At 44.7% G+C, this 27,255-nt stretch overlaps 1 protein-coding gene across 3 annotated transcripts in view; it reads left to right on the top strand.

Moving 5' to 3' along the window:
• LOC135385494 (rho guanine nucleotide exchange factor 11-like) overlaps nucleotides 1-27,255 on the top strand; it is a 197,182-nt gene that overhangs the window by 53,006 nt on the left and 116,921 nt on the right. For all 3 annotated transcript variants that reach the window (XM_064614838.1, XM_064614836.1, XM_064614837.1), the window contains 6 exons: nucleotides 3,932-4,046; nucleotides 9,171-9,339; nucleotides 12,747-12,873; nucleotides 12,952-13,116; nucleotides 14,265-14,342; nucleotides 15,578-15,668. In XM_064614838.1, coding sequence (XP_064470908.1) covers nucleotides 3,932-4,046; nucleotides 9,171-9,339; nucleotides 12,747-12,873; nucleotides 12,952-13,116; nucleotides 14,265-14,342; nucleotides 15,578-15,668 — 745 coding nt within the window. The remainder of the gene's footprint in view (nucleotides 1-3,931; nucleotides 4,047-9,170; nucleotides 9,340-12,746; nucleotides 12,874-12,951; nucleotides 13,117-14,264; nucleotides 14,343-15,577; nucleotides 15,669-27,255) is intronic.

Below are 27,255 nucleotides of genomic sequence, written 5' to 3'. Positions count from 1 at the left end.
TTCTTGCTACAATTGCAGTAAACAGATTATACTTTGGGCAGTTATTGATGCTTGTGACGAGTAATGGAAGACCATAGCCAAATGGCCTTTTACGTTTAAACTTGCATCTTCCAGGGGTAATGTTAGTTTGTTGTTGTATTGTTTGGTAAGGAAACGTTGAAAAACCCCGGTGCTTGGGAACACAAAAAGAGACGTACACTACAAGGCACTTACTGACCGCCAATGATTTTAATCGAGACATACACGAGCTTAAAACACCAGAATTCAAGCCCCTCACATTCCAATGTCAGACAAACACCATATGTGCAAGCAGGAGAAGCAGTTATCTCCTCCATTATCTTTTGTTACAACAGATGCATACCCTAACAAACATACAACATAACAAAACGTACCCTCCATATACAAGACTGAAACAATCGCTATCTTCATCTCCTAGCACTATGGAAACGTGTCCCACTTATACAGTAGACCCACCTTATAACGAAGTCGTTGGGACTGGAAAAAAATTCGATATAAGCGATATTTCGATAAAAGCGGGAGCACCATAAATGTGGTGTAATTTGACCAAAATTGCGTAGAAATTGTGTGGGAGCGCGTTAGAACAACTAATTTCAAGAAGACAATGAGGAAAGCAGTCTTACAAACCTTTATTGTGGTGAGAAAAAGCTCGTAGTCTCATATTGCCGGGCGGTATTACTGCGCAGCAACAGCGAGTCTTCCAGTTTCTTGAGGCACTGCGTAAGGGTGTAGTCACCCCCACCGCATTCGCCTTTGTTGCGCAAAAGATGAAGTATACAGTATATTACCCACAGATAATGATATCTCGTATAACGATATCCCTCGTAAAACAATGGTTTACGATTTTACCATCAAAATATACATTGTTTCTATGGGGAAACGACCCGCGTACAGCAATCAGCGGTTCCGAGTACTCATATAACAATGTTGAATGCTGTCCCATGGCGTGACCTCGCGGCGCTAAGATACAGTAGAATCTCGATGATACGAATCTCACAGGGCAGCAGGAAAAATTCGTATCATCCGAAATTCGTAGCAAGATAATCAAACCAAAACAAAGATTGAGGCATGAAAACAGACAACGACTGTTCATTTTCCAATATTGTCAGTGAAAGAGGTCGGTGGTAACGCTTTTGTGTCTCCGTATTTGGCCAATGCTGCTCAAGTTCGCGAGATGATTCAAAAGACCCAGCACGTGCGTTCCACCCATGAGTCGCGCGACAGTGTTCTAATGCGAGCTTCTCCTGCAGCGTGCAGGCGTTAGGTGAAGCCGACTTGCGGAATGGTGACGTGTAATGTTGCAAGTTGTTGTCCTGATATGTTCCCTGGTTCCCTCCACAAGTTACGGTCACTGTTTTCCCAAGCCAATGCAATGTCACACAGCTTCGCATTTTTTTTAACATCTGTTTCTTTTTCTTTTGCTACACGCGGGGTGGCGCACAACTTTTCGGGGATGCGCTATTTAGGTCAGCCCTCGTTTAACGATGTACCCCGTACAACGATGGAATTCGCGATTACAGTAAATATCGTTATACGCGGGTTTCACTGTATTACGTGTTACCACCGTCGACGGAATTTCCCATGTTGCGTCCTCCAAGTCTTCGTTCTTCCTCTTCTGGTTCGACGACTTCCTCATCCGTGGTGGCACCAACAATGGGCACGTCTGCATCCACAAGCACGAAAGAACCGAATACCCTGGTCCATGGGTTGTAGGATGAATGTCGTGTTCACTGGCAAGAACTCCAAACGCCTCCGTACAGACTTCGGTGCTGTCATGCCGAAAAGCAAAGGAACAGCTTCCCTCCCAATCGTTATGGGCGCATCACATGGTCGGAGAGATGGGCACGTGCGCGACCGCTCTCGCTCACCTTCGCGCTGCCTGTCGTCCGTCGTCGTTGTTCTGGAGGGAAACAGCGAGAAGTGCATGTTGCCGTCTAGCGTGACTAAGTCGTGGGATGTTGCTGGCAGTGGGACTCTGCATCAAGGCGCTCCCGAGTCTTGCATTTTAGTACTATGCGGAGTTGGCTCGTGTTAAACTTCGAATAAAGCGGCTCAAAATACACGCATTTCGATTAGGACCTGGTGAAACTTCGAAAAAAGCGATAATTCGTAAAAAGCGATTTCGTTCTCACGAGGGACTACTGTAAAATTTTCAACTTGTTAGGTTAATATAACAGACTATACTCACACCACAGAATAATACTCACACAAAACAGAACCCATTCTTTTAATTTCCAAGGCCACTGAATAATGCCTTGCATCTAATACACTGTTTTAGATGCTTAGCAAGCCTGCTATAACCGTTGTGCTGGAAGTTGTTATGCTCCTTCAGCCTTTGATTAAGGCATCTATTAGTTTGCCCCACATAGTGACATCCACACTTTGGCATCCTTTGGCCCATCAAGAGTATGCCATAAATGACCTCCACACAACATTCTACAAACCTTTTTTCCGTGATTAACAGAGCATATGGGTTTCGCTTCGTTGTTACCCTTATAAAAGATTTTAGGCCTGGACTCTTTTTTGAAACTACCTCATCACCCTACCTAGCCGCTACTTTATACAATCTGCGCAACACACAGTTGGTATAGGGGATAACTCTATACTTTCTCTTGTTGAATTCTATTTTTTGTTGGATCCCTGTGCAATGTTTTCATAATTTGAGTAAGCGCATCTAAAATGCTGTTGCTGGAATATCCTGCCTCTATAAGTTTCGACTTGTTTTTGACAGCTGTCACACATCCTGTGTATGCAAGACCAATTTAAAGCACAGACCACTGACCTTAGCGGTAGCATTCTTTACTGTTTTTGAAATGGCGGAGAAGGTGATAGAGTCCGAGATGCAGTCCAGTTGTGATGTACAACAGTAGGGGGCCGCAAGAAATGAAGCATTTCCAAAGGGCACCTGATGAAGTGCATTTTCCAATTTTTACCCCACGAATTTGGAAAAAAAATATTTCCCAAAAACTTCAGGCTCTACTTATAATTAGAGCCTGAAGATTTCAGGAAATATTTTTTTATAAGTTTGGGGGTAAAAATCGGGTAAGCAAAGATGTGCTCTAAATTCATGCAAATTCGTGGGGAAAAACTTCCAGAATGCTAAATTCACTGAGAAATCGGGCTCAGTTACTCATACTGTACTGGTTTGGTACAAACGGTGATGGAACTGCATTTGCTGCCAAACATGTTATGTATGTGCATTCCTACAGACATCTCAGTGAGGGAAATTCGCCGGTTACAAATCGGATTTCACCCTAATGAAGAAACCTTTAATTCGGGGTGAAAATTCGGAGGAGAATCGGGTTAAACCCTAAAACTTCAGGCTCTACTTATAATATGCTTTATGGGGTGGTTTTAACATTTGCTATGGATTACCAAACAGCTCAATTTTTTTATATTTTGTTTCATATATTGTTTGGTAAGTTTATGTTAATTTAGCTTCAGTATGATCACATGAGATGATGCATAGTTGGGCTGATACACCTTAATGCAGTCTTAGCTAGATATCTTAAGGAAGAGAGTGGCATAGTATGTACAGGTTTGTTTGGTTGAACAATGTTAGGTTAGTTTGAATGAGTTTGTTACATTTGGTGTTAGGTAGCTCGCCTCAGTGGATACAGCTCGATATCGGCTCTCTTGGGTTAATTTCCAGAGTACAGCAGTAGGAAATAAATTATTGTTAACAAATTTTGTAACATCTGAAAAGCAGCATTCTGCAACTTCAACCAGGCCATTTGGCACCTGAAATATGCTGGCAGTGCCAACAGCATAACTGGCCAATCGCCGGCATGTCACGTAACATCTTGCACTAGCATGGGTGTGCCAGTTGTTTCATTCTAATAAATTAATGACACTCTTTCAGGCAATCAGTATATTTGTGTGCATTTAACGTGCCAACCTTTGTCACTTGCAGGATTGTCTAACATTTTCATTCCGAATGACGCTGCTCTTGACGAAGCCATTCGCGACAAGAATGCAGAGTTGAGGATAATAGAATCCCTCCTGGTGACAGAACTCGAGTCACTCACGTAAGTTGTCTTGTGTTTTGAAGTGTTGCAATGAATTGTGCCTGTGTTTGTCCCCATACGCAATGCATGTTCCATAACATTCTGTGTCAGGGAGTCTCAAACCGGGTTCCTTTTCAAACTTAGTCAATTTCGGTACAAAAATGAAAGAAGTCATGATTCCTGTGAATTCCATTATATCGATGTTCAGCTGTATCGCATTTCCTCAGTAGAACCTCCGTAGAATGAACCTGCATATATAGTAAAGATATGGAGGTAGTGAAGTGCACCTGTGGTCCCACGCTTTGTGACTCAGACCATGAGCTACAGATATAGTGAAGCTTTTTAGTGGTCCAACAAAGCACATTCAAAGGTCATTACAAAAGTGTTCTACTGCATGCCCAGCTCACTATGGAAAAACATTCGCATGAGCATTAGTAACTTCTACACACACAATTACACTGTCTTCAGTGAATTGGAAGTTTGTTCAGCATTGTTAAGTAAATTATGTGATATAACAGGTTACTGCATGCTTAAATGTAATGCTCATGGTGGTTGGGGCACATCGTTAGCTTCCCCTCACAAATATCAAGTCACATAGCCTAAGAGTTAATACACTTTTCCACCTACTTTGTGCTTTTATTCTGCTTTCTGTCTGATATGGTTGGGCATATGAAAGGCTTTGCCGTAGGCTTGTGTAGCCGTTCTTTGATAATGTAACAAGGATATTTGACTGTAACTGTTCTATGTGAGGTCATTAAAACAATTACATAACGTTCATCCAGTTAGAGGATAGCTGGTTAGAGGAGCGGTTTTGTTGCATTCGTCGCATGTGCTTTTAGCATGAAAGACCACGTAACAGCCAGCTGTTGCACCAAACAGCGCGCGACACAGCGCTGCAGTCCAGTCTTCTTCCATGCGCTGTTCTCTTTCGTCATGAGTCGAGTTGACTTTCAAATCCTATAATTTTTCCTCTTGTGACTTCTCCCTAGATGTATGAACACATTATGAACAAATATGAACACAGTTTAAAGTTCCTTTCCAGACACCCACTCTCGAAACTTCAAGCCTAGACTTTCATGTTTATTGGGCTGTGCAAATATTTGACATTTTGAATACGATTTGAATACAGTAGCCGACCAATTTTCCGGACTTGTTGGTGACCGGAAAAAAGTCAGAGTAATGCAGCAGTCCGAAAAAAGCCGACGATGACTAAACTAAACATTATTTCGCCACGGCTGCACCAAAGGAGTCTCGTCTAGGATTCCAATTACCAATCCAATCCAAGTACACAATCCAAAATGGAGGTTTTGAGGATGCCACAGCAGTGCCGAAAAATAGTGGTGTTGGTGCTTCTCCGCAAGTGTTTTGGTCTGGAAAACCAGGCCTTCGGGCTTCCTGTCCGGAAAGACAGCCACAAAATATATTACAGTAAATCTCGGTTATAACGAACTCGACGGTCGCGCGCAACCCGTTCATTATATCCGAAGTTCGCTATAAATGGAATGGACAAAAAATTTGATCCAAAAGGCCAGCAGTGTAAGAAACATGAGTCATGTATGCCGTTCATTGAAAATACATCGTTAATGGCGCCTGTTTATACACAGTTGCGGAGATCACGGCGTTTTCTAAGTCATCAAGGTGGTCCAGGTGGGCCGCGGCGAGCACCTTCGCGTACACAAAATCGCGGAGCGAAGCAACCACCGCTGTAGTTAAAATGTAAGGGAAGACACTGTGTCATCATCATCGTCATCGGAAAGTTCGTTTGGCGGCGGGCGCACGTCGGCAATGATGTCCGAATCATTAAAGTCCGCAACGGCCTGTGCGTCGTCATCTGCTGTCGCGAACTCCTCGAAAGACTGACAGCCGTCAGTCAGATTCGCAGCCGTTGCTCTGTCCCAAAGTTCTGTGTCGGTATCACCCACACCAAAGTCCACTTCACGATCGGCGTCTGTAGCCAGTGCCTGATGAACAAATCCAGCTTTTCTGAAGCAGTTTCGCAAAGTTTCCCGCTTCACCTGCGCTGATGGGGACAGCGCATTGGCTGCAAAGCGAGGTCACGTGCAAGCGGCGCCTGACAAATCCGCGGGCGTCTGACGTCGCGCGCTCGCCTTCTCCAGTGGTCGAGGGAGCTCTTTCGGTCGCAGTAACCGAAGGCTCCCCGGCAATTCGTTCATAATAGGCGGAGGCAATTTCCATAGACTCAATACAAATTTTGACGGTCGTTCGTGAGGCATTCGTTATAACCGAAGATTCGTTATAAGTGGGGCTGTTATAACCGAGATTTACTGTAATACTATGGAGAAGGTCACCAATTCCCGTGAGAGTCTGGGCCCGCTTGCACGAAACAATCCTAAGTGTAACACTTGGGAAGTGTTGCACTAACGCGTTAGTGCACTAAGTTTAGGATTGCGGTTAAGTGGCTTGCACGAACACTTCGACGACCGCCCTAAGTCAAGTATTCTAAAGTGGATCGTGGCTACGAGCAGTAGCAGTTTTCGGAGGCTCTCATTGGTAGAAAGAGAACTTCCGGAGTTCATCCCAGGAAGTCGTGCGTCACAGCATGTTTGGATTCTGGGAAGTCGTCTGCTTCTGCCGTCGCACGTAAACAGTTTGTAGAACCACAATAAGGTATTGTACACTCATTGTAGCTGCAAGAACGAGTTAGGTCACTTGTTGCGTGCTTTTGTTAAATAAAATAAAGCCTGTGGCCCAAAGTATGTCTCGAATTGCTCGATGATTGGGAACTTATCGCCAACGGCAGTGCCGGTGAGAGGCACTTCGCGTGCGGCGATCATTTTGAGAGATGTTGCTAACGAAAAGCACAACACGTACGGCACCCACAGCATAAGAAAATGAGACGTTGTTAGTATTGCGAGGAAAATGCGTACTGTATTGCGAGATACAGTTGGGGCCAACGACGAATCTTCGATACACGGTTCATAGCGGCCGACATGTTAGTCCTAAGCTTTAGTGCGGTAGTTTAGGGTGCTCCTAGGACCCTTGGCCAGCGTCCTAAACTACGCGGAGCGAGCGCCACCACTTTAGTGTTGTAGAAGTTTCGTGCAAGCCACTTACGGCTCCGGCACTACACTAAGTGGGGAACTCATTAAGTATTACACTAAGTTTGTTTCGTGCAAGCGGGCCCTGAAGTATCGAGTCTGAACAATCGGCATCTGAAAAATCAGTCTGCCACTGTACTTTCATTATTCATATTCCATTTGTTTCAATGATTTTATATTCGAGGCTTTTGAATGAATCAAATATCTTCGAGTATTCAAGATTTCCCGAATTCATGATTCTTACGTGCCAAACAGATGCGGCATTTTCTGAGCTGATGCGTAGTCAAGCGCAGCCGGGCAATCTCGTTCGAATAAACAGTCGTGCACATTCATATGTTCAAATTACCAGGAGTTTTCCCCTATTGAGATACACATGGCTTTGAGGATCCGAGCATCAGTTCAATTTATCTGGAAGTTCGAATTAAGAAATTTCGATTTAATGGGATTGCAGTTATTCGAATGCTGCACCTGAATCAGTGTTGGGATAGTCCAGACAACATGCACACCAAGGGCTGTGTGTGTGTGCTGCTCAGCTCTAGACTGTAAACATCAAACTGCCAGTTGACGAATGTGAAGGTGCCGCATCGGAGAGAGCACTTAAAGTGCAAATCGCCAGTGATGGCGAGAATTGTCACAAAGCACGTCGATCGGTGCGAGATACAGCCCTGTGAGCAACATAAAAATTCAGACTCTGCCAATCAAACGGATGGTGGATAGCGGGCGGATAGATGAACGAGGACTCTTGGTTTGAACAACGAACAAATCAAAAATTTACTATTGCTACAGTTGACACACAGGCGATAATCCCAATACGTCAAAACCACAAACCTGACCCACAACACAACTCTGCCACACAGGCTACAATAAATCACAGTACGTATATAAAGCAGTCAACGCTTTTCAAACAAAGTTAGCTTTGGTGGTTACGGACGGAGTCCTCGGTCGCAGTCCAATGCCGTTCTTCTTCAGTGGGGTTCTTCCTATCTTCCTTCGTAATACACAAAACATCCTTGACTTCCCTCACACAGAGATTCTCACACACTTGGTTACATAATACACTACTGTCCACCCTTTGAATGTACCGACTTGCGCACCTCGAAATCTCCCCAGCGAAGATCTGCCGCCATCACTTTCACTACACCTTTCACTTTCGCTGACCACCAGATGAGTGACCTTATTCCCTACGTTCTCTTCTTTTAACACCTCGGGACACGGGGCTTTCTACAATGCCCGCAAGACGTGGCCCTCTTTCCCTAGTCACAAATAGGTCGCTGCTTGCATCACATTCTAGGAATGGAAAGCTACCCACTCTTTTACAATCCTGCAAACACCTGCGTTCCCACGGTGGAACGGCTACTCTGACCACCAAAATGAACACATCTTTTCCATGCGGTTTGCCATAAGGCTTACACATTAATATCAAGTAAAAATATATGGTAAATTACGGCTGTTTAAAACACAAATATTTCTTGTACTGTGACAAAAAGGCTCCCCATCAAATTCTCCAAACACCAGCAAAGTACAGCATCTGCTCTGCACAACCATATTTAACTACACCTCAGTATCTCGTGAGAGTTTCTTAAAAGTGGTTGATGTGAACACAATGGGAGGTGTCCCAGCCATCACGCTTGCTCATTGCTCACGAAAGCAACTGCTGTTACGTGAGAAAGTAGCAGCTTTGACGTGAAAGATAGCTGGAATGATAGTTCATGGTTGATTAATGAAGCACGAAAGGAACACAATGCTACTCACAGCTTTTAGTGGAATAATAACAGCTTGAAAACACCAGAGCGAAAACAAACCGTGGCATCGCCAAGTCCTTCCTGATAATGGCTATAAAATCTTCACGATAGCTGCTTGCGGCAGGTGGTTGACACTTGTTGATATCATTCTGGTTGCTGTCTATGAGGGAACGATGAGAGAGGGTGAAACTGAAACTACTCATGAACGGGTGGTCGCATTCTGTACAAGCAGTACGTGACATAGTTCACTGCTAGCTCCAGGATGTCAGTCCCTAAATGTTCTTCATTTGCAGGGCTTAGGTCTGTGTTGAGGTTGCTGTTAAGTTGGGGTCCTCACATTTCAGGAGGGATGAACAGCCCGACGACCAGAAATCTGCTCTAGGATCTGCCTTGGCAACAGTTCTCAAGAACTTTGGGGTCAAGACTCCTTCCTCGGTGGCCCTCATTGACAGGTTTCCTACCTTTGTGGCCAAAGAAAAATCTAGGATAAAGTTTTTCCCAAGGAACAAGAGGGTGAGTCCCTCAATCACTACTAGAATACTGAAGCTTTCAGGTTTACCCTGGCCTGTTCTAGAACGAAGATAATGCTCCAACGTGGCTCCATAAACGTGTGGTATCGTTGATTTGCATGTTGCCGTTGTTGAATGCCTTTATATTGACCTCGGAGAAAGAAATCCAATGCTCAAGGCTGCAGAATCTAAAGATCACAGTGGCAAAACAGCCTTCCATGGAAGTGTGTGCCATGAAAACAGTAAGCACTGGCACCACATGACATTTTTGCCTCATACCTAAAGTTACGATATTTCTCGAACCCCAAGCAGGGACATGGGGTGGGAGGGGCACTGTCCGTGGAGGATTCAAAGCGGCTCCCTGTAGTTCGAACTCCACTTTGCTCGAACAAACTTTGGGTCCCCTTCGAGATCAAATAATGAGGTTTCACTTTACTAATTGCTTTGGCACACCAAGATTTCAAGCCTGCAAACACACTTCCTTCTTCAAAAATGTTCATTCCAGACACAGTTTTGTTGTATTTTCCTTTTTTCATGTTATATCTGTTTGGTAGTTGAGTACATGACTGGAAAGTACAATATAAAAGTGAAAGGTTTAAAATGTATCTAAAGGAGTTCTCGAGCACCTGGTACTTCAAGTGCCCCACATGACTGACTGCCATGACATCCAAGTCAATTTTTCTCTAAAGTAACGTGCATTTTTATGAATCTGCCTAGTTATCCCCAATTTTTGGCCAGAAATTGCTTATTATTGTCAAAATTCTGAAAACAATATCACCCTGAATCTTCAGATTTACAATACTAACTGGTGTCCAATGCCTAAGGTCACATATAATGAAGTGAAAATGACTCTGCAGTTTGCATCAAGTAGAACTACAGTTTGTGTAATCCGGCAGCATGAGTTTGTGTTCTGAAATATACGAAGAAGTGGAACAACATTTTCATGTTTATAATGGGTAGTGCACATTTTTAGGCACTGACACAAAAGCCTATTTGTGTACTTTAAATGCTTAGACATAGCTGCCTGTATGTCTAAAGCACTGAAGCGAGGTAGTTTGTATGTCATAGTAACAAACGTAAATGCAGCAAGTGACACATGCACACATGAAAGGAACAGACGACAAGAGCCGTCTGAGTCGCCGTTGAGACTACGCAGTCTTGGCGTCAGTTCCTTCCTTTTGTGTGTGTGTGTCACTTGCTGCATCTACGTTTGTTACTATGCCTGTATGTCATTGTCTTCTACATGTCCCAACGTGCTATGCAAGTAGGTCGAGGGACTGTGACTGTTTGTGGAGGCCATGACCTCATCGGTGTGGGTTCAAATATGGCGAAGAAAAAAATGTTGAGGTGGGCCATGTGCGTTTCAGCATAGTCTCAGCATTAGCTACAAAATGAGACTGCCAACGGTGCGGTACAGTAAACTTCAGCTAATTCGACCCTGGCAGGAACGCGAAATTTGATCGAATTGTACGAAGGTCAAATTAAAGAATAAGCAGAAAAATTATCAAGGGCAAAGTCACTTTTGTGTGATTGTCTGCTGTCGTTCGCGTTTGAAACGCTCATCTCAAAACATGCCATGTAGAGCGTTGATGTGATTGAACGCCTTTTCAGTGTTGTTTTCGCAACACAAATAGAGTTCCAGGGTGTCCAGTGTGGTTTCAACGTCGGCCGCACTTGGTCACTCACACTGCACGCCCTGGGCGAAATCGTCTTCAGTTTCACTTCCACCATCTTGCGGCCAGCAGGACACGTTGCTCACAATATTGGCGTCCGACAACGTTGTTGTCCACTTCCACGAGGTCATCGGACACATGTTGTATATTGGACTCTTGTTGCACCGACAGATTCCGAACGGAAGCCCGGTGAAACGTGATACAAAAAATCAGATAAAAAACGAGAAAGGAGGTGTTTCCTCCTCTCCTGGGAATCGCCAGAGCTGCCACAGCCACCAAATGGATTGAGTTTCGGTGCATCGTACGCTATCGCTAAGGCCCCGGGTTTTCCGCGATTCCGCGGAATATCGCGGAATCCTTTGTTTGTCACGGAATTTCAGGGAATTCCTTATCTTTAGGGGTGTGCGGATATTCGAGTTCTCGAATATCGAATCTATAATACTTCGAATCAAATATCATTAACTCGAAGTATTCGCGAATCAAATGCTTACCCAATATTCGGATTTCCGAATATCCGACTATTCGCAGAATACGAACGACACCTCCCAAAAGTGGGCTTCACCTGAAGCTTCCCTGCATGACGTGCAGCCTGCTTTACGAAGCTGCCCAGGCTGCAGGACCAGCACAGACAGATTTTAGTTTAGCTTAAGACAACGTTAGCCCAAGTTTATTGTGTATAATTCGCCTGAGGAAAGGGCGGCGTCCCTCCCGTGGGCAGTTTAGCGGTGGCAGTGGGGGATTTTGGTTTGATGTCTGGGAGTTTGCCTTTAAAGACTCTTAAATATAGCCTACAGCCCAGAAACAAAAAGGGTGTCCTGTAACTTCCACAGCTCATGTATTGTAAGCTCCCTCTTATAATCTTCCTATAAAGTTCATATAAACTCTGTAGATGCTGAAATATCTTTCAGCAGGTATAAAATGATTGCAGGTAACAGACCGTTGTCTTTGTCTTTGTCAGAGGGGAACACAATACCTATGTCATGTATGTAATGCTGAGCCACAACAGTGCTTTCAATCTGTAATTTTATAAAATATTTTTGTACCCACATTATCCAAGAAAATAAAGTTTTTCCCATTTCAAGCAGCCGTTTACTGCTTGCCGCAGAAAATCGCGGAATTCACAAGTCGGTGCCGCAGAATTTTGAATTTGCCGCAGCAGAAAACCAGGGGCCTTAGCTAGCGCCTCTGCGTACGTAAGGGACAACGTGATGGTTCTGCGCAATGTGCGAAGCTCTCTTTATGTTTTTCATTTCATTTCAGTGAAATGAAATGAAATGAAAATGTTTTATGCATGCACAGAACCACCAACACTATTGCTTGTGTACAAAAAGGCGATTGTGTATGATGCACTAAAAGTTGCGGTTATCGGTACGGATCGGTACTATTCAGTCACCATCTCCCACCTGAGCTTTAGGGCGTTTTCTGTTGCTATGTACGGTGCAATGCGGGCGACGCGGGTGCCTAGTTTGATGGGACTTTGGAATTTGATCGAAGTAAGCAAAAAAAAAAAAAACCGAATTATTGGAGGTCTACTGTATACCCTAACAATGAACATACGTTCGACAAAATTCCCCCTTACTTGCCATCCATGTACAGAGACACGACAAAAATTGTGTGCATGTCCACACAACTCTCCGCATGTAGTTTCCTGCAACGGTTTAAAATTTTCAGTATACCTTTTTGCCATCTCGCGTGTGGTATGGGATAGTTTATCGCTCTTATATTTGGGCCTCTGCAGTTTGCCTTCCAGACGATCAACACAAAGGGTCACCACTTCCAGTCCCAGCAATATCATTGTGTCACCTATTGCAATCACTGCCAACACATCATCTGGGGTGTAGGTGACCAGGGGTACCAGTGCTCCAGTGAGTGTTGCCCTTTTCATGATTTTAGAACTGTTCTCTTTCACTGTGTGCCTAAGGAACTGTATCATGTCATTGTAGATTGTGAAATGAATATCCACAAGGCATGTGTCAAAGTGGTGGAGGAGCAGTGCATTGGTTCACTCCGGAATAAGAAGCCGAAGAAGAACCACCGCATGTCGAGCCTAGGCTCGGGCATCATGGAAAACATCATTCCCAAGACAAGAAAGCCACAGACTAGTCTCAGTAAGGGTCTTTGGTCTGCTTAGTTAATGCTACAGAATGTGCAAATATTCGAAAATTTCAAATACGGTCGAACCTCGTGAGAATGAAACACGACACGAAAGCATATAAATAGAGTAGAATCTCGATGATACGATCATGGATGATACAAATTCTTTTGCTGTCCCGGCCAGAATGCCTATTCTTACCGTGTATTAGAGTTCGGATGATGCGAACGCATTATCCTGCCTTTGTGGATGGTACGAACGAGCCAGGTGACGACAGATGTCGCTCCACTGTGACGCATGCAACATGTCATGCTCCTCCTCCTTGAGGAGGAAAGGAGATCTCCACCACAAACTCGTCTTAGGCGTAAACATGCACATGGGCATGCCCAATTCCAGGGCAATTGCAACAGCAACAACATTATTGTGAGATGATGAGTGGGGAGTTTCATCGCCAGGGGCGATACTCTACCCCATTGCTGGTGGTTATGCGGGGAGCGAAATAATGAGCCCCTTCAGAATAAGGATCGAAGTCTTATGGTATCCAGAGAGGTGAAGAGAGCTTTGTGGGCGGAGCATTGGTGGGCTGGATGTGGCCAGGGACCAACCTGTTTTGTGAGAGAGAGGGGCGAGAGTCCAGCTCGTTAAGGGATCCGGAGAGTGCGGTTCGGGAAGGTTGGTAGTGTGGGCAGTGGAGAAGAATGTGCTCTAGATCTTCTACAGCACTGCAGTGACAGCATTTGGGGAGAATCAACTTGTCTCAAGCGGTAACGCCACTGCGCTGTAAAAGCCACATCAAGGTGCAATTGCTGATCAAACCTTGGTTGCTCGTTCTTGACTTTGATGATGTATAAGTATAACTAGAGCCTGAAGATTTACGGTTTAACCCGTTTCTTCCCCAAATTTGCACCCCAAATTGAAGGTTGCCTCTAATACTAATTTAATAAAGCAATAACGCACATTACTCCTACAAGATAACTTGCTTTGCCCCACAAAACACAGGAAAGGGTTTGAAGCTAAAATGTTTTCAGTGTGTTTTACTGCAACTCTATGTGCTTTGTTATAACTAAAAGTAGGGAATACAGTACCTGCTGGCTCTGTGCTTGACTTTGCATTCTGGATAATGGCAATTTAATCTTTTGCTTTTCCATCTCTTACCCATCACAGGTGACAGGCACAAAAGACCTGCTGAAGATGGGAGCCTTGACTCAGGGATATGTGTGTCATCTGAAGCTGTTGACAGTGGTAAGCATTCTTTGTCCCCACGATATGCAGTTGCTTTAGTGTTTTGTCTGTTTTGTAACTGTGCAGTCACTGACTGGAAATCGAAACGTGCCTCTTTTCTTCTGGGAAAGTTGACAGGTGTAAAATGACTAGTTTGAATTGCTCACTCACTCGACTCTCAGAATCTTGCTCAGAGGCACAGCCCTGAACACATTTAGGTCCAGCTTGCACGATTTTATGTGTGCTGCCAACATGCAAGAGCCATTGCAAATGATGTACAGAGACCCTGATGCTTTGTTCTGGTCCACCAGCTTCAGTACAAGCACACACATGTGTGCACACATGCAGAGGGCTAACACGAGCAAGTGTACACGCTGCCTACCTTCTTTACTGCAGAAGTTATGATCACTTCATTCACCTCGTTTCTAGCAGTTGTGCCGTAGTGAAGGCCCTTCGTTTTCCGCGATTCCGTGATTCCGCGAAATTTCGCGGAATTCGGAATTAATCGTGGAATCCTTCGTTTGGCACGCAGTTTCACGGAATCCTTTATCTTTAAGGGTGTGTGGATATTAGAGTTCTCAAATTCGAATCGAATATCAATCACTCGAAGTATCCAATTCACGAATCGAAATACAAAATATTCAGGCTTCCGGATAATTTGACTATTCGCTGAATGTTAATGGAGTTGCGGCTAAAGAAACAAAAGCAAGCGCGTATGAGATGATTTTATGTCCCGAGCTGTTTTGATGCTTATTTGTAAATACATATTCTAGAAAGAAATAGCCTCTCATATTTCCGCCATCGCGTGACCCCGAGTGTATGGCTAGGCCTAGTGAGCCATGACGTGTCTCACACTCAACTCTGCTTTATTCGAACAAATCTTCGGTCCCCTTCGAGTTCATACACGAGATTGCACTGTATTAGTAATTCTAAAGGAAAAACAAACTTACTATGATGCCTTGTGTGGTGCAAAACAATCTGCAAAGAAACAAATTTTGATAATCGTCATTGAAATCTTACAAATAAAAGTTAATCAGTAATTAGGAGCCCTTTTTTGGTTCTTAGTGTAGACTGTAGGGGGTTGTGCTCCTTGAACTAGTTCAGGAGGCGCACGCATGCAGGCAAAAAGAATGAACCTATGTCTCAGCTGGTGACTGTATGTGTACAGAAATCAGGCATGATATCTAAAATTTTGTCATAAATTGTTTGAAATTTATGCAGCAATATGAGAATCTCTTGTTTTGTCTTTTCTACAGATAAACACACCGGTCGCTCTGAACGTGTTCATGGTGAGGGCAGTGACCACCACTCTCCGCATGGCAGTGATGGGATGGACCGAGGACCACGGTAAGTTGACGTTAACAGTACCATGGATTACTTTTTCTTGTGATCCGTCAATGTAGTTAAAGGGACGGTCGCATCCAGAAACCCATCTATGAAACCGATGTCACTATGTTTGGCATCGGCCGACCCATTTTCCGGACTTGACGGTGACCGGGAAAAAGTCTGAATGATACACCAGTCTGAAAAATCCGCCGATCACCAAACCCAACTTCATATCGCCTCAGCTGTACTAAAGAAGTCTGTAATTGTGCCGTGCCGCATGTGTTGCCTGTGTGTCATGATATCCGCTTGCATTTGCACGAGCGTCATATGTTCGGCGTACACATTTGACAATAGTGACGTGTTCACGATGTCTGCGGTGTGATGTTGTGGGTGGTTCGTGTGATTGTCTTCGGAGTCAGACTCACTTTCCGGCTGCAGCAGCATTGCCGCACAATTTACCGAACAGACGTGGCCATGGCGTCGAAAGCTGGTGAGCAGCAACAGCGTGCCGAAACAGAAACTCGACCGGTGTCCTGACTTTCAAATATGCCAGCGTGCTGTGGTGTCACCTAGAGGTACAATTCGGAAGTCTTAGAGCAGTCTCACCAAGGATTCCAATTACCAATACAATCCACGCACACAATCCAAAGTGACGGCTTCGAAGTTACCGCCGTGGTGCTGAAAATAGTCTTATTGGTGCTTGTCTGCTAGCAGTTTAGTCCGGAAAGTCGGACTTCGATCTGCCTGGAAAAATTGTGCTAATAATTAGGGCCTGACTTTTTTGGGTTTTATTTTTGGCCAAATTCGGGGGGTAAATATCGGGTGATATTTTTCATTTGAAAATTCAGGTGTATTCGGGTTAAATCCCGTTACGGCGTATTCTGTCGTCAGGAATTCGGGTGTATTCGGGTGATTTTTTTTTTTTTAATAAAAATTTGTCTTAACATGGAACTAATGTTTAGCAATGTTATCAAACTTTATTTTAACGCACGCTTATGAGTGTGCCACGCGACACGGATGTTTTCGGGTAGATTCGGGTTAAACCCGAATTTTACAGATTTCGTTCGGGGGGTAAATATCGGGCGGATACGGGTTTAACCCTAAAAAGTCAGGCCCTACTAATAATATATTAATCCTATGGCAAAGGTCATGGTTCCCCGCGGGAGTCCAAAATATCAGACGAGTCCAAATAATTGGCGTATGAAAATCAGTCAGCTACTGTACTTGGGTAATTTGTTCATCCGAAAAGTGCTTAGATATTAAATAAACAATTTTAAAGATCAGTGCTACTTCCGCAGCTGCAGAGGCTCTGGTGGTGCGATGTCGCTTCCTAAGCGGAGGAGTGAGTGGATAGTTTTCAGAGGAGAAAGGCAGTGTCTAGATGCCACGTAACTCTGTGCAAAGCCTGCACAGCCGCAGCATTCCTTATCGCAGCCGTCATTGGTTCTTAGGGAGTGACGTTTTCTCGTTTTTCCAGAGAGGGAACTCCGGCATACTCTCAACATGTGGCTCTTGTCATGTATTCCGTGGAATAACAGTTAAACTACGCCACTCTTTCGCATGGGATTTTCGATACCGTGGTCAGTGGTCTATGAGGAATAAAATGAATACAATGGAGACCGCTTATAACTAGGGCCTGACTTTTTAGGGTTAAACCCGTATCCGCCCGATATTTACCCCCCGAACGAAATCTGTAAAATTCGGGTTTAACCCGAATCTACCCGAAAACATCCGGGTCGCGTGGCACACTCATAAGCGTGCATTAAAATAAAGTTTGATAACATTGCTAAACATTAGTTCCATGTTAAGACAAATTTTTATTAAAAAAAAAAAAAAATCACCCGAATTCCTGACGACAGAATACGCCATTACGGGATTTAACCCGAATACACCCGAATTTTCAAATGAAAAATATCACCCGATATTTACCCCCCGAATTTGGCCAAAAATAAAACCCGAAAAAGTCAGGCCCTACTTATAACTAGAGCCTGAAGCTTTTGGGAAGTATTTTTTTTTCTAAACTCGTGGAGGGGGGGGGGGAAATCTGGTAACTAAACGTGTGCACTAAATTCATGCGAATTTGGGTGCAAAAACTTCCAGTATACTAAATTCGGGGAGAAACCTGTCTCAGTTACTCAAACTAACTGTAGTGGATTGGTACAAATGGTGATGTAACTGCATTTGCTGCCAAACAAGTTAGTGTGGATTCCTACAGACGTCTCAGTGAAGGTAATTTGCTGGGTAAAAATTGGGTTTCTTCCTAAAGAGGTAACCTTCGATTCGGGGTGCAAATTCGGGGAAGAATCGGGTTAAACCCCAAAACTTCAGGCTCTACTTATAACGTATGTCGCGGGACCGCCGAAAATCCACACTACAGTCGCCGACCAATTTTTCGGATTTCTAAAAGCCACAAAATCGGTCTGAATTATCGAGCAGTCCGAATTTTCAGTCAACGACACAAATCTATCCCAAAATGATTTTTATTAAAGAAAACCCAGAGACACAAAAAAACTATCAATGCGCGTCTGCGAGAAATGGCGTCGCGACATATTTCGGCTAATGTCATGTTGTCACGGTAGACATTTCCGAGCGTATCGACGGCCGCAAGTACTGCTGCTGTTGAAGAAGCAGCAATAGCACTCGCGTCATCGTCGGAGCCTTCCGCTGACAGGTCGAGGACTTGTGAAACGATTTGCCCAGCTTCTTCGACACAAAATTCTGCACATTCATCCACTTCAGCGTACGTTTCGAATGTTACACTTGCAGGTATTGTCATACCCGAGCTTCGAAGGTCCTCTACCAATGGTCGGCCATCCGTCGTCACTGTCGATAGCGATACCAATTCGGTGCTCGTACTTCGTACTTGCGTACTGTCCTTGCAAAATGCGGCGTCACGAAAACTGTTCGTTATAGTACTCCTTTTCACTGCTTCCCACGAGTCGGCAAGAATATGAATAGAGCCTGAAGTTTTAGGGTTTTACCCGATTCTTCCCCGAATTGAGGGTTCACCCTGTAGGGTGAAACCCGATTTTTACCCGGCAAATTCCCCTCACTGGGATGTCTGTAGGAATGCATTAACTTGCTTTTTTGGCAGCAAATGCAGTTGCATCACCGTTTGTACCAAACCACTACAGTTAGTTTGAGTAACTGAGCCTGATTTCTCCCCGAATTTAGCATACCGGCAGTTTTTTTCACCCGAATTCGCATGAATTTAGTGCACACGTTTATTTACCCGATTTTTACCCCCCGAATTTAGAAAAAAAATATTTCCTGAAAACTTCAGGCTCTAAATATGAAGCACGGCGACAAACGTAACATTATAGTTAGTTTCGTTTTCGTAGCACAGCACAACACGCGAGAGCAGGCGGGACCGGTAGAGAACCTTTAGATTTTTTATGATTCCTTGGTCCATGGGCTGCAGGACACTTGTTGTACAGGGTGTGTGCAGAAAAACGTGACCCGCATTTTTACATGTAACTCGTTGTCTACTTAGCCGAGGAACTTCCGGTGGCGCACGACGGCGTATTTATGCGTGCGAAAGCTACAAAAAAATCCTGGAAGCCATACTCAGTGTAAAAAAATAAACAGAGCGCAAAAATATGGGCTTCCATGCATTAGGATAGGGCGGTCATGACAGTGCATGGTAGTGCATTTCGGTCTCAGGAGAGTTATGTGCAGGCACCGCTAGGGGTACTGCCGATGAGCATCCAATGTGGGACATCGTTTCGATTTATGCACCGATAGCTCAACTAGCGGTACTGAACACAACTCTCCTACGTCCATCATGTTGCCCTTTCACATACACCCTGTTGCCCACCATGTTGCCCTATTCTGATGCACGGAAGCCGACGTTTTCGTTGTTCCGTTTATTTTTTAAGCTGAGTATGGCTTCTACAATTTTTCTGCAGATTTCGCATGCATAAATGCGCCATTGTGCGCCACCGGAAGTTCGTTAGTTAGGTAGGCAACAAGCTATGTGCCTAAATGCGGGTCACGTTTTTCTGCACACACCCTGTATTTGGAGGCAAGAACTCTAAACGTATCGCCTGGAGGTTCTGTACTGCGCTATGTGCTGCACAGTTATCGATGAACATGATAACACTCCTCTTCTCGTGCATGAACTTTCTGTCCAGCTTTCGGATGTAATCTTCAATCGGATGCAACCTTCTTTTGGATCCTTTTGACATCGTCGACACCGAAGACAATGTTGAGGGTACTGCTGTCACCGTTGAAGAATCAGTCGCGGTCCCAGCGGGTGTCTGTGCCGTCGACACGCTCGCGTCTTCATCGCATTCGTCAGTATCCACTAAGTCGATCGAGACACCCTCAGAATCACTTGAAGGCGCGGACATCATTTCGTGGTTTTACTTGTCTCCAACAATACCTTGTTTATGGGTGCCTGTGGCGCGTGCGTAAACTCCGCCTCTGCACGCGCCTCCTGCGCACGCTGAGGTGCCGTCAGCAAATGCGAAGGGAAAAAAGAAAAAGAAAAACGAGGCGAATATGTACGAAAAATTGAACCGTACCTGCCAAAAACAGTCCGAATTTTCAGACGTCAAAATACCTTTGCTCAATGGGGGGTCTGATAAAGCCACAACTTTTGTCCTAAATATTGAAAAAGTCCAAATTTTTGGAGTCCGAAAAATCGGTCGGTGACTGTATAACCAAATATCACATTTTTAGGCTAATACATGCCCCAGATTGAGCACCCACCTTTTTGTAATACTACCACGTTGTGAACCGGACTGAAAAGCGCGGAGATTCCTTTACAGAGAAAAAAAATTATTCAACATTCTCAGGGAGCCTGGAAAAACGCCCTGATTTTTGTCTGACATAGTTTCCTCACCGTGTCTTGCACTAATGCATCCTCAGCAACGGTGCGGCAACTGAATGCCTCGTTGTTCAGTCCATTCTGGGTACAGAAGTCCCTCAGTTTGTGCACACACTATCGCCTCTCTACTGGACATCTCTGCTGCTGCAAAAGCCCCGATCATCATCCGAATTGTTTTCCGGCACGCACGCCTCATGGTCCGGGACGCTTGCACTATCATTTCATTGGTGGCTGTTCGCTCGCAGATGCAGATATCGGTGTGCGTCACAAGTGTCCACTGAAGAAACAGTCGTTCTCTACAAGATCGTTCCACAAGTCTTGCGCCTTGATTATGTCACGGATGAAAGATGGGTGACGTAATGCAAAGAGGAGTTGGAATCTTTCCCCGGGCGGCCAACCTCCTCACACAACACCCTCGCTCTCCTCATCACAAGGAGGTAAACAGAAGCGTTCTTCGTGATGGGTGATTCACGCTTCGGAATTCGCTGACAAATGCGCTATGTCCTTCACTTAACTTCGAGGAGGATGTCGCTGACCACACTATAACAGGTATCCTGCGTCGGGATGTACCATTATAAGCGGTATTCCTGTACATTTTGTTCTATGGGTAGAATATTGGGGGTCAGAAAAAGTCGCGTTACAAGCGGTCCCGCACTGTAAGCAGCTACGTTATAAGTGTCCTACACTGTAGTTTCGAAATCAACTGGAAGGAATGCGACCATCCCTTTAAAGTGTAATCCCCTTTACAAATATCCACATGCCATCGTTGCACTGTATGTGTTGGTGGAAAGAGGTGGCACTGCAGTTTTTCACTTAGGTGGTATGTGAAAACTAGAAATCATGTAGCAGTGTGTGAATGTCAATGGAACGAGTGACCAGAGTTTTCGGAACACATGAAAAAAAAAAAAAAAGAGAAAGAGCTTGTGCAGATAAAATGGTTGAAAAGCAAGCGAGCTGGTAGCTAAGGTCCATGTCGAAAAACCCGAGACTGGGAAAAAAGACGAAAAACAGACGACACAACACAAAGTCTCAGAGACTTTGTGTTGTGTCGTCTGTTTTTCGTCTTTTTTCCCAGTCTTGGGTTTTTCATCATGGAGCTTGTGCAGCAGAAACTGCTTATAAGGAGCCTAATGAGAGCCACAGAAAACTTCTACATCTACATTTACTCACAAAGAAAATGTTGAGAGGGATGTCTTCAGGTAAGATCCGTCATCTCCAGAATTTACCTTCGACTGGAGCAATAGATGATCCCGATTTGTTGGTTTCAAACCTTCCCGCCATCCAGATTATTCGCTTGGCGTCTGGGACAACGAGTGGTGCACCTTTGCCTTCCCTGTGCATGTACTTATTCGGTGGGAGGGGGCAATTGTTTAGTAGCTTTTTCTGTTATATAGCTTTGTGTCTGTCTTCTGTTGTCATTCGGCGTGCTGTCAACATGATCATAGATCAAAAAGGAGAGGTTAAAGGGACTATCACATCCCGAAACGTGTGTATGCGACCGATACAATAATGTTTGACACCGCTTCGCAGGCTACTCGACTAAATTTCTCTTAAAAATAAAGTTGTTGTTGCTGAATATTAACAGCTTACATATTAAATATAAACGAGTTTTAAAGATTTGCACAGCCTCTGCACCTAAGGAAGCCCCCAGTAACATCGATAATAGCGATAGTAACATCGTGATGGCATAAGCCAGGCACACCGATGGGAGCGCAGTGCAGGCAATATTCTTCAAGCTTAGTAGCCTCAAGTAGCTGTCAAGCTTCAAGTACCGTAATTTCACGCGTATAAGCCACACCACAGATAAGCCGCGGGACGCGTTTTTAGGAACGTTTTGAAAATTTTCTGGCAGATAAGCCGTGGGCAATACGAGACGACTGATCTGTGCGACAAAGGAGACCATAGAGAATGCCATAAACCCTGTGGTCCATACTCCGGGGTCGGCATAGTGTACAACAAAGCAGGTCAGCTCTATAGAGTTCTAGATCGGATTGTGCCCTTGTTGGGCGTTTTTCCTGGGTTGATGGGTCAGTGATCTTCCAGAAGACGTGAATCACTGGCACCACTTTCGTTAAAGCTGCTTGGGGGAAGGCACCAGGAAGATTATTCTCCTCGAATGTGGACCCGTCCCTGTTACGCACTGTTCGTGCATCAGCAGGGCAGTGCTGTTCCAGAGACATTGTCAGCCCTTTCGTTAAGAGCGGCGTATGGGGAATATACCAGGAAAAAATAGACGTCAGATAAGCCACACCGGTGGATAAGCCGCAGAGCGCCCGCGAGAAAAAAAAATCGCGCATAAGCCGCGACTAATACGCGTGAAATTACGGTAGTCTGTAAATACGCCAATTTTTGCATGTGAGTTCTGATGCGACCATGTTGCGTGGAACGCAGTGTTACCTTCCTGACTGTACAAAATATGTCCAGTATTAATTCAGAATGTTCTGACATTTCGTCATTCCACAAGCCGCGATCACAGACTTCCACAACTTGCAGACGGCAGCCCGGCAGTTGCCAGTGGGTGCTCCTTCATTGGACTTGTCCGTGTGACATTTTCTTCGATTTCCAGAGAGGCAATTCCGGCATACTCTCAACATCCGGCGTATGCTCTTGCTGTGCACTACGGTACTTCAAATTGCACAGAAACTACTCCACTAATTCGTGTCGGATTTTCAGCATTATTGTCGGTAATGAACGAGGAGTAAAACGGCGCTGTAGTTTCTGAATCAACCGAAATGGACGCGACAGTCCCTTTAAAAGAGCGGACCGTGAAGTAAGATTACCAGGCCTCATGGAGAAGGGTTGTGGCAAAAATGTGCCTGAATGTTCTTTCTGCAATTTGGTCTTTCATCAGGTTCATCAAAGAAGTCATGGTAGGATGCAGTATAGAGAGCTTTAAGAATTTTAAAATTGCAGTTTTTCTGCAGAATATTTACAATAATGACAGAAAAGTACAGGATGTGAAATCTGCAATGAATAAGCTCCACAAATGCAAAGAGATTCACAGAGTGCAATTTATTGTGGAACTCTCACTAGTTTAGCAAGCACTTTGGTGCACATGGCAATATTTTCGTACGTCGATTCCACACATTGCAACATCAGTGAGTTGTTCCACACCATCATTCTCAAATATTGAATATGAGCTCAAATGTCGCCGTCAAGTGCGCCAAAGACGTGCTTGGCTCCAAGGGAGCTGCAGACGTGCCGACAACTCAGAATTTCTACCACTCTGGGCCAGATGAGTTTCATGGTACAACTGCAGATAACATGTAACTAAGGTTTATTGGTTTTGGCGGTTCTATTTTCTGTGGTATTATGAGGTAGAGCGAAGGTAGATGACAAAGAGTATTTATTCTGTTATCTCATGACGTCATACAGTCAAACCTCCATATAACAAAGCTAGCAAACACATAGCAAAACATGGCTCTAGGGAGAACTTCGCTATATAGATCGTCAGCAAAAATACCGAGGCTTACCACTTCCGCTCATCTGCCCGACACCCAGGTGCAGGTATACAAGACCAGAAAACAACTAACGTTGCACAGAATTTCTATTTGTTCCCGAAAAAGTCGATGAGCTTTGTTTGCACAGTGTGGAACGTGGGCATGATATTTCGTTCATATGCGGAGAGGGCCTCTAAAGCTGGCTCCTGGGTTTTGTTGGCCCCCGCGTACCAACGGAGAACATCGATTGCACCGAGCACCTCGCGAACGGTTCGCAAGGTGCTCGGGACTTCGGGTCTCGAGACTTTCCTTCAAAAGTCATAACCGGAGACTCACCTAATCTCGCCCCCTGTGACTTTTTCCTGTTCCCCCTCAAAGTCCTCAAAGGGAAACGTTTTGCCAATGTGCAAGAGGTGAAACAGAAAACGGCACTAGCACTAAAGCCCCCCCTCCAAATACAGAACAAGAAATTCAAAAATGCAGATTGTCTCATCTTGCCCCAACCCTCGGGACAAGACGAGACATCGCGTGGAGCAAGATGAGACACGCCGTGGTAGTGAACTATACAAATTAGTTTTTGCAAACCAAGCACCTACACAGCTCCCTTGAGCCCCTGGCCCACATGATGTGCAATAAAGCCACACCAAACCCGGTGCTATTTTGCTCCAGTGTCCTTTGCAAACAAGGTACCGCCAGTCTGATGTGTCGCTGGCCGCTCGCTTTTGAGTGCGCTTCTGCTTTGCTGGAAATATCCCATGAAAAAGAAAAATTTGCTGGGAAATACTATGCAATATGCAAAAAAGAAATATCTGAGAAACAAGCATAAAGCTACATAATAGTTGACTTGTCAGTTTCTAAATTACATTAAATATAAATATAAATAGCATTGAATTAAATTGTCGCGTCCTGTCCATATCGTCGATCCATTATTTTTCTGCTTAACACCGGGTAACCAAGAATGTCCATATTTTGCATACATCTAGATGAATGAATAAAGAAACAGGATATGGACTTACATTGACAGAATAGTCCTGCGAAACGCTGCTGCACAGATGTCAAGAAAAAGGACTACAGAAAAATCAAGCCTTTTTTTGCGGTCTTTACATTCCAGGCAGAAGTAACCGGGTTTTTTTTTTTCTCTCTCTCTCTTTAACGCAAACATCAATTCGGATAATACTCACGTGCAATCAAGCGGACATGCAGAGCCACCTATGAGTAAAGTTAAAAGCGCATGGAGCAACGCGTCTCTGCGACATGCGGCGTCGAACACACGTCGCGTCTTGCCCCGTGTCTCGTCTTGCCCCACCTTACCCTAACCCCTCCCGAAATATATTTCTAGTTACGCTACTGCTCCATAGTCTCCGGAGAACTCTCACGTTTGCCAGATAGCCCCACGCGGTGGCAGTAAAGAAATAACACTAAGGAAAAAAGAAAAAATAACTGCTGGATCCTTGCCGTTGAACCAGAGTATCTGTTTCACTTAGTAGGGTTTCTCTTGTTTTCTTCCGCAGTTGTTAAGGCTGACCTTTAAAGCAACTTTACACAGCACATGGGCAGCACACTGTTTAGCACTGTCTGCGAGCTCCGGTGTGCCAACCCAAATATTGATGAGAAACTTGCGGGCGAAGCGAACCCGATAAACTGCTGTCTTTACAACGCAGTGGCTGCGGGAAACGGGACTCGCTGCACTGTAGACGTGAAGCGGAGCTGGCGAGAATGGCGTGCGCCACAGTGACGTAAAAACCTGGATTGTCTTCATTGATCGCGCGAAAAGCGGTCTCGACTATTTGTTCAACACATATTGTGTGCAAACGAACCTTCCCGGCATGAACGCGTAAGTTGCAACGACGTACCATGGTCGGCAACGATTTGATGAACGTTGTTCTCGCGTCCGAATCAGTCCTACCTCGGTCACAGGGCAGTCTTCAAATATCCATATCTAGGGGGCCTGCATGCGCGTTCTCCTCCTCCGTCGTCGTTGACAGGGTGGGGACAGCAGCGGACGTCCCGCCATTTTCGGTCATAAACAGCGCTGGTAGCAGTGTGTTGCAATCGTCGCGATAGTCCACCTATGAGACACTATCAGCCTTCCCCTGTTTTCCTTTTTTTTTGTCTGTGCGTGGTATCTTCACAAAAAGGCACCTCAGTGGTCTCGTTTTTATTCATCTCTTTATTAAATGTTGCTGGGAATAGGCATTCAACTCGACGGACGTAACAAACAAACGTGTGCGATTTCTGATGCTGTTTCGCGCTGCCTGATTCGGCTTCACGCGTGAACAAATGGACAGCTTATGGACAACAAATAGACTATGGGACAGCTTACAGAAGTGCACTACGGCTCAAGATTATATCAGATTCATTGGAAAACAGCAAAGGCGGAGTGTATGTGTAATATACACTGTATCATGGTAGGTTGACAGCCGCACAGGTTTTGCTGCTGTACGAACTTTGTGCACTATTTTTGTACCCGCACCTGAGGTACATTTAGGGCCGAACGCTAGCAAACGTCTTCATAAATATGTTACTACAGCCCTTGTATGGGAATCACAAAACAGTAGTGCCTTTGTGAGGTTGCTTTGAATAAGTTGGTGCAATCACTGAAGCGGCTGTCGAAGTTTAGTAACATCACACGAGTCAGATGCTGCTTTGAAAATCTGCTCCCATTCTTGTGTCGCGTCTAACACTATGGCAGTAACCTATGCCATCTGTTTCCAGTACAGCACTGAGCAGACAGTATCCCAGACTACCATAAATCTTCTGAGGATATCCAGAAATTGTCCAAATGTGTAATGTCACTTGAAGATGCCCACAAGATATCCAGAAGATCATACTCTCGAAAACGTCATCTTTTGGACACCCATAAGATTATTTTCTGAAAATATCACAATATATATGACCAGAATCATGCCAAGTTAGCACTCTGACGTAAAGGGTGGGTGTGCTGCGCGTGCTCTTTCAGAGTCAACACATTTGTATTCATTTAATGTAGTAGTATGTGCGGTATTTCCTTCCTTTCTTTCTTTCTTTTTTGTGCGTGTGTGAGCTGTGCTCGCATTTACAATTTGGTACTGTCAGGCTGCAATTTATGTGCCAGTCTGCCGCTTTGTGCATCATAGGCTCGTTGTACTTACGCCGCTTCGAACCCCTATGTCTTGGTCGTGTGACCGTGTGTGCGATTTTTCAGTTTATCTTTTCCTTCACCTTTCTTTCCTTCATTTTTTTCTTTTGGAATAGCAAGTCGACCTCTGTCTGACTGACCTTTTGATAATCGTCATAACCCCCCCCCCCCCCCGCCATATGTGAAACCTCTGAGTTCGGATCCTCTTCGTACCGTACC

The sequence above is a fragment of the Ornithodoros turicata genome, chromosome 2 (assembly GCF_037126465.1).
Source record: "Ornithodoros turicata isolate Travis chromosome 2, ASM3712646v1, whole genome shotgun sequence".
Classification (NCBI taxonomy): domain Eukaryota; kingdom Metazoa; phylum Arthropoda; class Arachnida; order Ixodida; family Argasidae; genus Ornithodoros; species Ornithodoros turicata.
This window is presented reverse-complemented; position numbering and strand designations above follow the sequence as displayed.